At 43.8% G+C, this 12,158-nt stretch overlaps 1 protein-coding gene across 6 annotated transcripts in view; it reads left to right on the forward strand.

Moving 5' to 3' along the window:
- LOC124877436 (dematin-like) overlaps positions 1–7,782 on the forward strand; it is a 45,568-nt gene extending 37,786 nt beyond the window's left edge. For 5 of the 6 annotated variants that reach the window (XM_047380595.1, XM_047380597.1, XM_047380594.1 and 2 more), the window contains 12 exons: positions 674–718; positions 2,766–2,949; positions 3,606–3,650; positions 3,792–3,944; positions 4,102–4,211; positions 4,300–4,405; positions 4,693–4,751; positions 4,832–4,874; positions 5,042–5,049; positions 5,129–5,185; positions 5,272–5,352; positions 6,880–7,782. In XM_047380595.1, coding sequence (XP_047236551.1) covers positions 674–718; positions 2,766–2,949; positions 3,606–3,650; positions 3,792–3,944; positions 4,102–4,211; positions 4,300–4,405; positions 4,693–4,751; positions 4,832–4,874; positions 5,042–5,049; positions 5,129–5,185; positions 5,272–5,352; positions 6,880–6,993 — 1,005 coding nt within the window. In that variant the 3' untranslated portion in view covers positions 6,994–7,782. The remainder of the gene's footprint in view (positions 1–673; positions 719–2,765; positions 2,950–3,605; positions 3,651–3,791; positions 3,945–4,101; positions 4,212–4,299; positions 4,406–4,692; positions 4,752–4,831; positions 4,875–5,041; positions 5,050–5,128; positions 5,186–5,271; positions 5,353–6,879) is intronic. The other variant, XM_047380599.1, reaches the window with a different exon arrangement.
- Positions 7,783–12,158: the final 4,376 nt, after the last annotated feature.

Below are 12,158 nucleotides of genomic sequence, written 5' to 3' on the forward strand. Positions count from 1 at the left end.
CAGAACTCAACTCTGTTTGGTTGATGCAAAGGTCTCCAAGTCCAGTTCTGGAGAGCTCCTGACCTGCAGCTTTCTGCTGCATCTCTCCTCCAACACACCTGGATCAGATGAATGACTCGTTTAGAGGCCTCTGCAGAGCTGAAGGACTGGATGCTGATGAGGGAATTCATCCGTCTGATCCAGGAGTGTTGGAGAAGGTATGCATTAGAAGCTCCAGGATTGGACTTGGTAACACCTGCAGGTAAAACCAAAGAACTGTTTTATTTTTGCTGCAGCAGATTAAAGTTTTATAAACAATCTGCAGATTTAAATACTTTCCTGCACATTTTAAAGACAGTTTTTTTATTGCCAGCCTTAATTCAAAATAATAAACTAAATAAAGACATGAAATATGCAAGATGATACAGAGATTTAGATTTATAATGTTAAAGTTTAAAAATATATCCCTATACATTCACTTTAAATTATATATATTTGAATTTTTACTGTCTTAGATGTTTAAATATTTATTTTTAGAATTCATAATTTCTAAATAATTGTGTTCTTATGTCTGTTCACATAATTGTATTGTAAGCTGTTATTTTTTCCATTATTAAATGAAATGAAAGAAATGCAGCAGGTCTTTCAGTGATCTGCAGGTTTACAGATGTGTTTTTATCTGGTTTTCTTGCAGAGGTCTTTGTCTCCTCGCTCCATCTCTCCTCCTGCCTCCCCAGAGGTAAAAAGCTGCTCCTCTGTTTGCTGTAAACTTTCTTCATGTCGTTTGTCTCAGCGTTTCCTTGCATTTCCATTCAAACAGTGGAGGTGTCAACCTGATGCATTAAATGCAGCTTCACAGAGATTAGGTGTTACTGCAGGCTTCATGCTCAGATGTTCTGTAGGCGTTGGTGTGATCCTGGCCGGATTTCTGTGGATCATGTTATTGTTCTGTTTGCTGCTGCTCTTAGAAACTTGAATCTGGCTCCAGCCTTTGTGCTTGAACCTTGTAGCTATGAATAAGAAGCTGTTTCCTAGCAGCCAGCAGGCAGAAACTCTGCAGATCAGTGGGATTGTTTGGATCCTTTATGTGGTTCTTATGGGTTTTTCTGTCTCTTGTTAATGTAAATTCTGCTATCATCATCACATACAGTAAAAGGATGGGATGATCTTGGCTCTGGATCAGAAGCTCCTGATGGTTTCAACCAACCGTTTGAGGTGGTGGGTTCAATGAAGGTTCAGCTTCATCATAGAGCCGAAGTTGCCCCTCCCTCTTTGACCGAACCACGCCGTGCTCGCAGGACCCGTTCTCACCGTAATAACACGTCACCATCAGTTTACTGCAGATGTTTTGTTCATCCTTCGTTCCTCAGCGTTCCCTGAGGAACATTCTTAATAAACCGTAGAAAACCCTGCAAAAGCAGAGCATAGTATGGCTGATGTTGAGCCATGGAGGAGTCTTCATGGGACAGAAGCCCCAGTTTACAGTAGCTCTGTTTTAATGGCAGCAGAGGCTTTTTGATGGATAGGTTTGCTTCTCCTGAACCTCCAGGTCAGGGTCAGTCCTGCCATCAAGCAGAGGAGTTCTAGTAAGAACTTGCTCAGAGGTGACAGTAGGATGAAGCAGGAGATGGACAGAGGGTTTGGGGTCTCATCTGCTGTAAGGTAAGTTCTGCTCTGGTCTGTTGTGCTGAAGAAACATCTGAGCTCTGGTTCAGACCTTTATGAGATCTGACTCATGGCTGAAGAAACAAAGTCGAGCATACATGTAGGAGAAACAGCCCTTCTCTGTAGGGTGGTTGGGCTGTGCCTTAAAGATGGAGTGATGAGCTCCATCATCCAGGAGCAGCTCAGAGGTAGAGAAGTTGCTCCTCCTCATTGAAAGGAACCATCTGAGATAATTCATCTGGTCAGGATCCATCCTGGACTGCTCTGTTTAGATGTTTCCCAAACAAGTCCAACTAGGAGGAGATGCTAGAGTCAGAACTCATTGCAGCCTGGGATCGCCCAGAACGAGCCAGAGAGCTGAGCAGAGAGAGATCCAGGACATGATACCCTGCAAGCTGAAGACAATTAGAAGCTCCTCATCACTCGGAACATTGTTCTGATCCATTTCCACTGGTCTCCAATAAGGCTCCTCTGGTGATTCTTGAAAGCTCACGTTTTCTTTTCCATAATGTGGGGAGATGTCTTGGTTTGGTTGAATGAAGTTCTGATGGGATTCTTCAAGTCACTAAGAAGGTTCTTTGAGGGCTTCAGGAATCTTGGAGGGTTCAATCATTTATGACATTCTAAGTGTCTTGGAGATTTCAGAACTTTGTTCAGTGGATCCAATGGACCCATCTTCAGGTGTTTGGGTTGAGTCGATGTTGAGTTTGGATCATAACTGAGAAGGTCCGACTTGATTTGTTTAAAAGCCACTGAGAAGAATGGAAAAAGGTACTAGTCTCACAGGACGTTCTACACATCACTACAATGTTCTGAATATTCAGCAGCTCTTCATGCTCACTGAGAAGATCGAGGTGTCACCAAGGTGGTCTAAAATGTCCTTCAAGAGTACCTGGTGATTAAGAACGACGTCCCAGGGGTTGGATTGTTTAAAATGTCCCCTTCTTTATACGTCCAGTGAGCTTCAGGTTATTGACTGATGTTTGAGATGGTTTCTAGAAAATCCCTGAAGGTTCTTATGGAGTCAAAGTGAGGCTGCTTATGTAACTTGTGTAAATTATATGAACCGATTAGTTTATTTGCCTCCACCCCCATCCTTCTGTTCTCTGCTTTCTTCCCAGAATTCATCCAAGGAGTCCAGGGACTGGCTGGAGAACCGGTCCCCTGGAGCTTCTTCACCTTGTTCCACCATCCAGAGCAGCAGAACACACAGCTCACACACACCATCAACATTAAATACGCCAAGCACACCCAGCACACACCCTGTGGGCAACAAGACCACCATGCAGCACTTCCACCGGCCTGGTAACCATCTCATCTTTTTATTTTAAATGTTGACTTGGAAAATTGTGCTTCCAAACATCTCTGCAAATCCAACCTAGTATTGCCCTGTCTAGAGCACCATGAGGGACACGGTTCTGAGCCTTCTTCATGTCAACTAAACCTTCACCTGAACTTCTGAACATGATTTCCAGGAGTAAAACTAATTTGTTCCTCCAGAATCAAAGGTTCAGATTCTGCTCTTTAACCCATCCACAGATGGAGATGCGTGGTCCGTCTCATAGTCAGGAGACACTCTCTGCTGCTCTTTTTATTTAGAGGTAAAATATTTGGATTATACATCTGACCAATAACAGCCAAAAGACTGAAGGACAGAAACTGAGGACATGTCTTGATCATGGCAGCTATCAGGTGACCAAACCATGATAAAATAAAAGACAGAAGAAATTCCATGAATGAAAATAAAGTCAGCATAGAGACATAAATAAATTCCAGGACAGAGGAACAAGATAAAAAACAGAACAGAAGCAGAGCTGTGAAGGTATCATGGTGAAATAAATGTAAAAAATAAAGATGATTTTCCCTGTTTTAGTAATTCTCACATAAAGAAAAGGTTTTCAATCAGTAATGTTGGATTATCTGCAAAGTAAAACTGCATTTTGTTTGTTTCTCTCTGGTAGAAAATGGCACCAACATCTATAAGAAGCCTCCCATCTACAGACAGGGTAAGTTTCTGACACTGAACCAGAAACCAGAGTGTCTCTGAGGCTGAATGTGGGTCAGCTGCTGCAGCCCTCCCACCCTTTAATCAGCTTTAACATGCCCTGTGTGTGTGTGTGTGTGTGTGTGTGTGTGTGTGTGTGTAGATGTGCCCTCCTCAGCGGTCCCTCAGGGGAAACACATCGAGGATCTAATCATTGAGTCCTCAAAGTTCCCGGCAGCTCAGCCTCCAGATCCAAACCAGCCCTCCAAGATCGAGACTGACTACTGGCCCTGCCCCCCCTCCCTGGCTGTAATTGGTACGACCCACACCGACCCCCACCCCCTCCATATTTATAAAGATGCAATGCTTCAAACATCCCTTTTAAATACCAATAATCTGCTTCCTGTCATTAATTCATCTGTCCCTTACCTCCTCACCTTGTTTCCTCCCCTTGTCTCCTCTCGTCACTGCAGAGAAGGATTGTAAGAAGAAGGTACAGAAGGATGAAGAGGAAGAGGAGGATGGAGAGCTGGATGATCAGCTGTGGGCTCTCCGAGTGCTTCAGAAGCAGGAGCTGAATAAAGTGAGTGAAAGTGCCAGATTTTATTCCCCCTCTCTAACAGATGAGATCGGCTTATGAAGGACGTTTAATGTGTTTGTCTCCGGGTCAGATCCAGTCCAACCTGGGGAAGATCATCCTGAAGGAGGAGCTGGGGAAGTCTGCCGGTCCTCTGAGGAGAAAGACCCGCTCTCTGCCGGACCGGAGCCAAAACGCTGGTACAGACAGAGAGACATGCATGGATTTTAACTCAGCTGCACCATCAGATTCTGCAGATAAAGTCTAGTTTTTACTAATAATGCGCTGCTGATGAAAGCTGTGGCAGTGCTGCAGCTGCTACCAACTTGAGCTAATGGATATATCCAGTCACCTTCTTCTGCGAGACGTCCTGCAGCTTTAAGTGACCAGCAGTGAGAAGATCTCAGCTCTGCAAGACAAACCATCAGCAGTAAAATCACTGGATTCATGTGCAAGTGGATAAACCTTGTTCTCCATTCTCTTCCAGGGTCTAACGCCTCCAAGTCGGTGTATTTCCCAGCGTCCTCTAAGAGCGGTTTGTCCAGGGTACGTTTCATTTTTCATGTTTCCAGATAATGGACATCCAGATGGACTCACATGATGATGAACGTGTCTGTGTCTTTTAGCTGCAGTCTGCAGAGTTCAGCTCCTCAGAGAAAAACCCAACAGGTAAATGTTCAGAATCTTCTTCCTCGCATCTTTACCAACATGTTCTTCACTCTAAAACATGAACAAGATAACATTTGATTTGAATATTGTGAATTTTCTGCTCTAAAACATGTTCCTCCTGTAAAACCCAAACAGTGATCAGTATTTGTCTCTCTGTCTGTCTGCAGGTCTTCAGGTACAGTCTGCTTTTATCCCACATCAGCTGCTGAGGAGTTCACTTTAAAAAATGTAAATTTGTGTTTGATTTGGGTCAGAACGGAGACTCCAGGATGGACCGGGGGAACTCCCTCCCCAGCATGCTGGAGCACAAGGTGAGAAAACGGAGCCGTAAACCTGAAACAGAATCTGGAACAGTTGAGACGGGTGTTTCTGGTGTTTTACTGGTCTGTGACTTTAGATCTATCCGTACGAGACGCTGGTGGTGACTCACAGAGGACGCAGCAAACTCCCCCCTGGTGTGGACCGGACCCGGCTGGAGGTAACAAGCACGTCCTGGCCAAGAATGCTTGAGATTTCACACAAAACACAGTTCTGAAAGAAAGACACAAAATAAATCTAACAAAAATATTTGATCTAGTTTGGACTATCAGAGTACAGTCTTGGGTCCGCTCTGTTTCACCCTGCCTGCAGTTTACAGAAACATTCATGAATCTGAGTGGATCTAGATGCAGGATGTCTCATGTAATCTCTCTGCTTCAGCGCAGAAAGATGTTATTAGTTATTAGTTTCTCTAGTTTTGGAGCAGATGATTCTTTCAAAGGCTTGAAATATTAGGTCAGGCTTTCCTTAAATTATTTCCATTTGGGACGCAGCTTCCCAGGATTTCAGCTCCATCTTTAACTTTCAGGGTCTACGCTCCTCAGTGTGTTCATGCCCGGATCTGATTGGCTGAGCTCAGCAGCTATAAGATCTGCAGGTGGTCTCCTCTCCCTGTTGCATTAGAACACTCACAAAAAGTTAGGAATATTTGACTTTCGGGTAAAATTTATGAACAACCTAAAAAGTTTCTGCTTATATCATGAAAGTAGAGCATTGAGGTAGAAGCATGCGATGATGATTATTCAGGTAGTATGGGCTTGTCTCTGCTCCATTCCCAGTGTAGGTCAGTTCTGTATGGACTAGAACCTGCTCACACTGTAGCACCACCACCAAAGGCTCCTCTGGTGACATCAGTGGTTGATGCATAGAGCTCTCCTTGATGTCTCCAACATCGTTGGAGCATCATTTCTGCTCAACCCGACTCGACCTTCATCAGAGAACAGCACTGAGGTCCATTGGTCCCTGGTCCAGTGTAGATGCTCCCTGGTCCATGCAAGAAGATGCTGCCTGTGCCTGGAGCTGAGTGGCATTCACTATTCGGTTCTGCAGGGTTCTGTTTGCAATGAAGAGGTCATCAGTGTGGGATGTGGCCAAATGATGTCCACTTCTATGTGTTTCTGTGACTCCTCCAGTCTCTGTTTCAACCTGCTGGTGACTCTCTGTGACTCTAAACTCTGTGGACACCTCCCTCTGAGAAGATCCTGTTTATGGCGAGATTCTGATGATCAGATGTTAGGTGTGATCTTGGTCTCATGATGTCAGAATGTGAACAGCGTGATGAGGAGGACTGTTTAGATACCAACTCTGATCGAACCAGGACATTTATTGGTCCATTCATGGATCAAACACCTGCTGGGAGTTTTTCCGTTTAGCTCCTTGTTGGAGAACAGCAAGTTCAGCAAAAAGTACTGAAACATTGAACAGTTGGACATGAGCATTCAGAAGGTCAGAGAAGTTCACATTAGGTACTCCTGTAAAGGTCAGAGTGCATTTTAGGTTCATCCTGAAAGCCGAATGTCCCTAACTTGTCGAGTCGTTTATGTTGAAGCGTTTGACTGTTCTGTTAAATCTGAGAAGAACGTTACTGTTCTACCAGTTTTCTGTCTAATTAAACCAGTCTCACACCTTTTAACTGTCAATACGTTTAAATTAAGAGTTCTGCTTTCTGTTTGTCTCCCACCTGCAGAGACATCTCTCTCAGGAGGAGTTCTTCAGCGTCTTCGGGATGCCCATTGAGGACTTTGAACGTCTCTCCCTCTGGAAGAAGAACGAGCTGAAAAAGAAAGTTTGTCTCTTCTGACCTTTCCGGAACTTCATATCCCAGAACCCCCTGCTCTTCCCAGATTGGCAGGAGCGCAGCCGAACAGTGAATGTGATCTTCAGGTGGCTCCATCGTCGTTAACTCTTCAGTTTGTGGTTGTCATCTTAGACAGCTTCATATTTACAAAGAAACATGAAGCGGGTTTAGAGTTCTGCTGCACATGTTAACGTCTCCAGTTCTAGGTTCTAGAGCTGCAGAACACCAGCTTCACTAAACTACTTAGAGAGCACAAACAATAAAAGACTTTACAGCGTGGTAGGTGGGTGAAGGAAGAGCTGCTGGTTCTGGTTTGTGGTTGTGTAGTGATACAGGTCATTCTGCAGTTGGTTCTTTTGAAATCTTCCACAAACATCAGAAAAAGACTCACGAGCCTCAACATTCCCGCTGACTCTGAGTCAGTTTTCACAGCAAATAAATCTGGGTGGTCTCTGAAAGGGGCCCCCCTATTGGCTTAGCCAGCTATGATGTCACAATGACAGCATTTCATTCCCAGCACTGAAGAAGAGAAACAAGCAGATGGTTTGATGGCAGGCTGAAGCTGACTGGTTTCCAGTACAAACAAGTTGGACCAGTGTTCCCCAGGGTTTCCTGCAGGCATCGTCTCTGTAGAAGATCAGAAATCATCGACTATTCTCTTCCAACCTTCAGCCTCAAAACGTAAACCCAATGATTTTTCCAAAGCAAAAACAACATAGTTGCTCCTTTTGCTGATTAGTTCTCCAACAGAGATGGTGTCAGAGCTTTAGACTAATAAAGGATTGAACTGTTCTGGTCCTGGTCCGTTAGATCCATGTTGGTTCTGAATGCACCAGCCCGAGGACCAACTGTGTCATCTTTTAGCTGAGTTTCTGTTAGGAAAGTTTCAGCTCTAACCGGTCTGCAAAATATTCCTCATCAGGGAAGGAAGAGAGAAGCTTGTTGGATCCATTTCCAGTTGTGTCCCGGCTCCAACACTCCTGATTTCTCCTCAGTCTCTCACCGGGTTCTGCAGGAACCTTCTGACGAGCCATTCAACCAAGCTGGGCGTGCTGGAGCAGGGAAACATCTGAGGTGTGCAGTAAACCATCTGACCCTGCAGCAGATGCAACAAACCTTCAAACGCTCTCATGATTTCATTCAGGAACGCTTTCTCTTCCTGTCCCAGTAAACCTAGTCTCCCTTACTGGTTTCAGACCAGTTAGCTTCAGTCTAAGCTGCGATCAGACCTTCGCCTCCTTGTTGTTCTTCATTTGTTCATCAGCAGAAACCACTGCCACACACACAGACACACACACACTCCCTCTGCGAGGCGTTTGCAGTGATCCGATCGGGTCGTAGAGGTTCAGCTCAGCTCATGTCACTCTGTGACCAAATGATGTGCAGCTATTTTATAACCTTCTTAGACAAAGTGGCATGTTTGTTATGAATTCATCTCAAGATGTAAGAATGAGTCCGAATAACTGGGAAGAGTGGAAGAAAAAGGACTTTAAAGGGGAAATTTCTCTTTAACTGGATCTAAACCACTTCAACCATCATCAGCACCTGGAGTTCATCTTATCCGTTCTCATAAAGTCACAGTATTATTCCTCAGACCGACAGGTTAACTCGACAGATTTAGCACCTTTAGCTCACACAGCTACAAGTCAGGCTCTGAGTCGGCACTGAACCGGATTTAAAGGGGACTTTCATCCAGCAGTTAATTAAAGCCAGACAGAAGCAACAGGCTGGGCTGAAAACAGGATAAATTATTATTTTATAATTCAAGTCATGCTGGAAAAAAATCATTTTTTGGTCTCGGATTTCTAGAAGACAGTAGATGCTGTTTATTATAACTAAGTAGAATAAAACTAAATTCAAATTTTTAAGGTTAATCATTTTATTAAATCAAAATAAAACTATACATTTCAGTAAAAACCCGACAAATTCAATACTTTTATACATTACCTAATATAAAATAATTATCTTCATAAAAAGCTTTGGAAAAATGAATGAAATATGTCACTTATTAAGAATTAAATAGAATAAAAAATGTTTAATGTCTGAACAAATTACTGCAAACTGGAGCTTTCTGTGGGACCCAGTAGAGGGCGCTCTTTCATAAGCCTCCCTTGATTTTTACACATTTGGTCAATTAAATGGAGACAAACAGAAAAACTGTTCATAGAAAACATTTTAAAACTTATTATTAATAATAATAATAACTTATTATTTCACTGCTTTTATAAGTTTTATCAGACTGTAAATCATTTTAGGAGCTCTAAAGCTTCAGCTTCATCACTGCGCCTCAGGCCTGAATGCAGGAAGACTCCTGATGGTATTCCTGATTATCCCTCAGAATTCCAGAGTTATTTCTGATTGTTTTATTTATTCCTGAGTTATTCCAGATTATTCCTGTGTTTTCCTGTCCTCCCCTTTAAATCCGGGTTCTGGGACTCAGAGCCGGGTCAGATTTGGCCTTGCAGTCGTCTCCCTCTCACGGCATCATGTTAGAATAAAAACGCCGCCTCGCTGCTTCCTGTATCTGTGAAACAAAAACAAAAAACCCTGAAAACTATGAACATGTTGGGATGGAGATGTGAGACGAGTCCGAGTGAAGAAGCATCCGTCACTTTATGTTCAGGTGATTTTTTTTCTTTCTTTATGTTGTTTCTCAACATGTTCATGCTGTGTTCTGATTGGCTGCTTGCTGTGATGACACAAAGATTGTTCCGTATTTGTGTTTTTGTACATTTTGAGCCGTTTTTATTCTTTGAACTTGCAGGACGACTCAGACACTCGTTAATGTTTCAGATCTTGGAACGGCTTCGTTAGACGCAGATTCATTTACTCGTCTGAATTTAACCTACAGCAGCTGTGTGAAGGCTCTCAGATTTCTTTCTACTTGAACCTTGACGCCAAAATTTGGTCCAGATGTTTCTGCTGATTATTGTCCTTCAGCGTTTAGACAAGAATCAAACTCATTTTATGCTGTTGGCCTGCAGGAGAAGATTTATTTCCAAAATGTTCTGCAGCTTCTCTGAGTCTGAAGCCAGATAAAATAAGGTGCGAAGGTCCATCCTGGTCTTCTGCGTCAGTTCATGAAGAGGTAGAGAAAGCAGATGGAACAGGAGATGGACAGATGGATTGGAGCTTCTCTTAAAGTAATGGGACTATTTTCTGGTCAGCAGATGAAGCTCTGGAATTACTGCTCCATCTACAGGCGTTGGACAATGAAACTGTAACACCTGGTTTTAGACCACAATAATTTATTAGTATGGTGTAGGACCTCCTTTTGCGGCCAATACAGCATCAATTCGTCTTGGGAATGACATATACAAGTCCTGCACAGTGGTCAGAGGGATTTTAAGCCATTCTTCTTGCAGGATAGTGGCCAGGTCACTACGTGATACTGGTGGAGGAAAACGTTTCCTGACTCGCTCCTCCAAAACACCCCAAAGTGGCTCAATAATATTTAGATCTGGTGACTGTGCAGGCCATGGGAGATGTTCAACTTCACTTTCATGTTAATCAAACCAATCTTTCACCAGTCTTGCTGTGTGTATTGGTGCATTGTCATCCTGATACACGGCACCACCTTCAGGATACAATGTTTGAACCATTGGATGCACATGGTCCTCAAGAATGGTTCGGTAGTCCTTGGCAGTGACGCGCCCATCTAGCACAAGTATTGGGCCAAGGGAATGCCATGATATGGCAGCCCAAACCATCCCTGATCCACCCCCATGCTTCACTCTGGGCATGCAACAGTCTGGGTGGTACGCTTCTTTGGGGCTTCTCCACACCGTAACTCTCCTGGATGTGGGGAAAACAGTAAAGGTGGACTCATCAGAGAACAATACATGTTTCACATTGTCCACAGCCCAAGATTTGCGCTCCTTGTACCATTGAAACCGACGTTTGGCATTGGCATGAATGACCAAAGGTTTGGCTATAGCAGCCCGGCCGTGTATATTGACCCTGTGGAGCTCCCGACGGACAGTTCTGGTGGAAACAGGAGAGTTGAGGTGCACATTTAATTCTGCCGTAATTTGGGCAGCCGTGGTTTTATGTTTTTTGGATACAATCCGGGTTAGCACCCGAACATCCCTTTCAGACAGCTTCCTCTGGCGTCCACAGTTAATCCTGTTGGATGTGGTTTGTCCTTCTTGGTGGTATGCTGACATTACCATGGATACCGTGGCTCTTGATACATCACAAAGACTTGCTGTCTTGGTCACAGATGCACCAGCAAGATGTGCACCAACAATTTGTCCTCTTTTGAACTCTGGTATGTCACCCATAATGTTGTGTGCATTTCAATATTTTGAGTAAAACTGTGCTCTTACCCTGCTAATTGAACCTTCACACTCTGCTCTTACTGGTGCAATGTGCAATCAATGAAGACTGGCTACCAGGCTGGTCCAATTTAGCCATGAAACCTCCCACACTAAAATGACAGGAGTTTCACTTTCATTGTCCAACCCTTGTACTTTTCCAACCTGCCTCTATGGTCCTTAGATAGATAGCTTCTTCTGTGGGGTAGCCAGGTTCTGCTTTAGAGATAAGGTGAAGACCTCCTTCACCCTAAAGGAGCTGGGAGTAGAGCTGCTGCTCCTCCCTGTCAAAAGGAGTCAGCTGAGGTGGTTCATCTCATCAGGATGATTTCTGGAGGTCTCCTTCTGGAGGCTCTTTGCCCACTGAGAGGGGATCTTGAGGCAGAGTTGTTTCAATCTGGGAACATCTTGGGATTCCCTGGGATGAGCTGCAGGGTTATCACCTCATTTACCTCTCAAATTGTTTGGTTGGTTGTCAAGCTCAGCATTCAGAAGAAGAAAGTCTTCTGAATGCTGAGTTCTTCTGGATCACATTCTGAGGTTAGGTGAGGTTCCCGGACTCGTTGACGATCACTCGGCTGTCTGAAGTCGTCCTGCTGTTGTACATACTGAACCCTGAATGATGTTTTGATATTTGCTGTTTTCATATCTGGGTGCAGCTGCTGTAACAGATGAATGGTGATGTGAGTGATGAGCCAGAAGTCACAATAAAAAGCATTTCTAGCAGCTTTCAGGACATCTTCTCCATGTTTCTCCTGCTTCATCAAAAACAAAATGTCCTGCTGGAACTTACATTTAGAGCCTGTGGTTATTCTCTGAAGGTTTGCTGCTATTTGTTGACAGAATGATCTC

This window comes from Girardinichthys multiradiatus, chromosome 12 (assembly GCF_021462225.1).
Source record: "Girardinichthys multiradiatus isolate DD_20200921_A chromosome 12, DD_fGirMul_XY1, whole genome shotgun sequence".
In the NCBI taxonomy this organism is placed as follows: Eukaryota; Metazoa; Chordata; class Actinopteri; order Cyprinodontiformes; family Goodeidae; genus Girardinichthys; species Girardinichthys multiradiatus.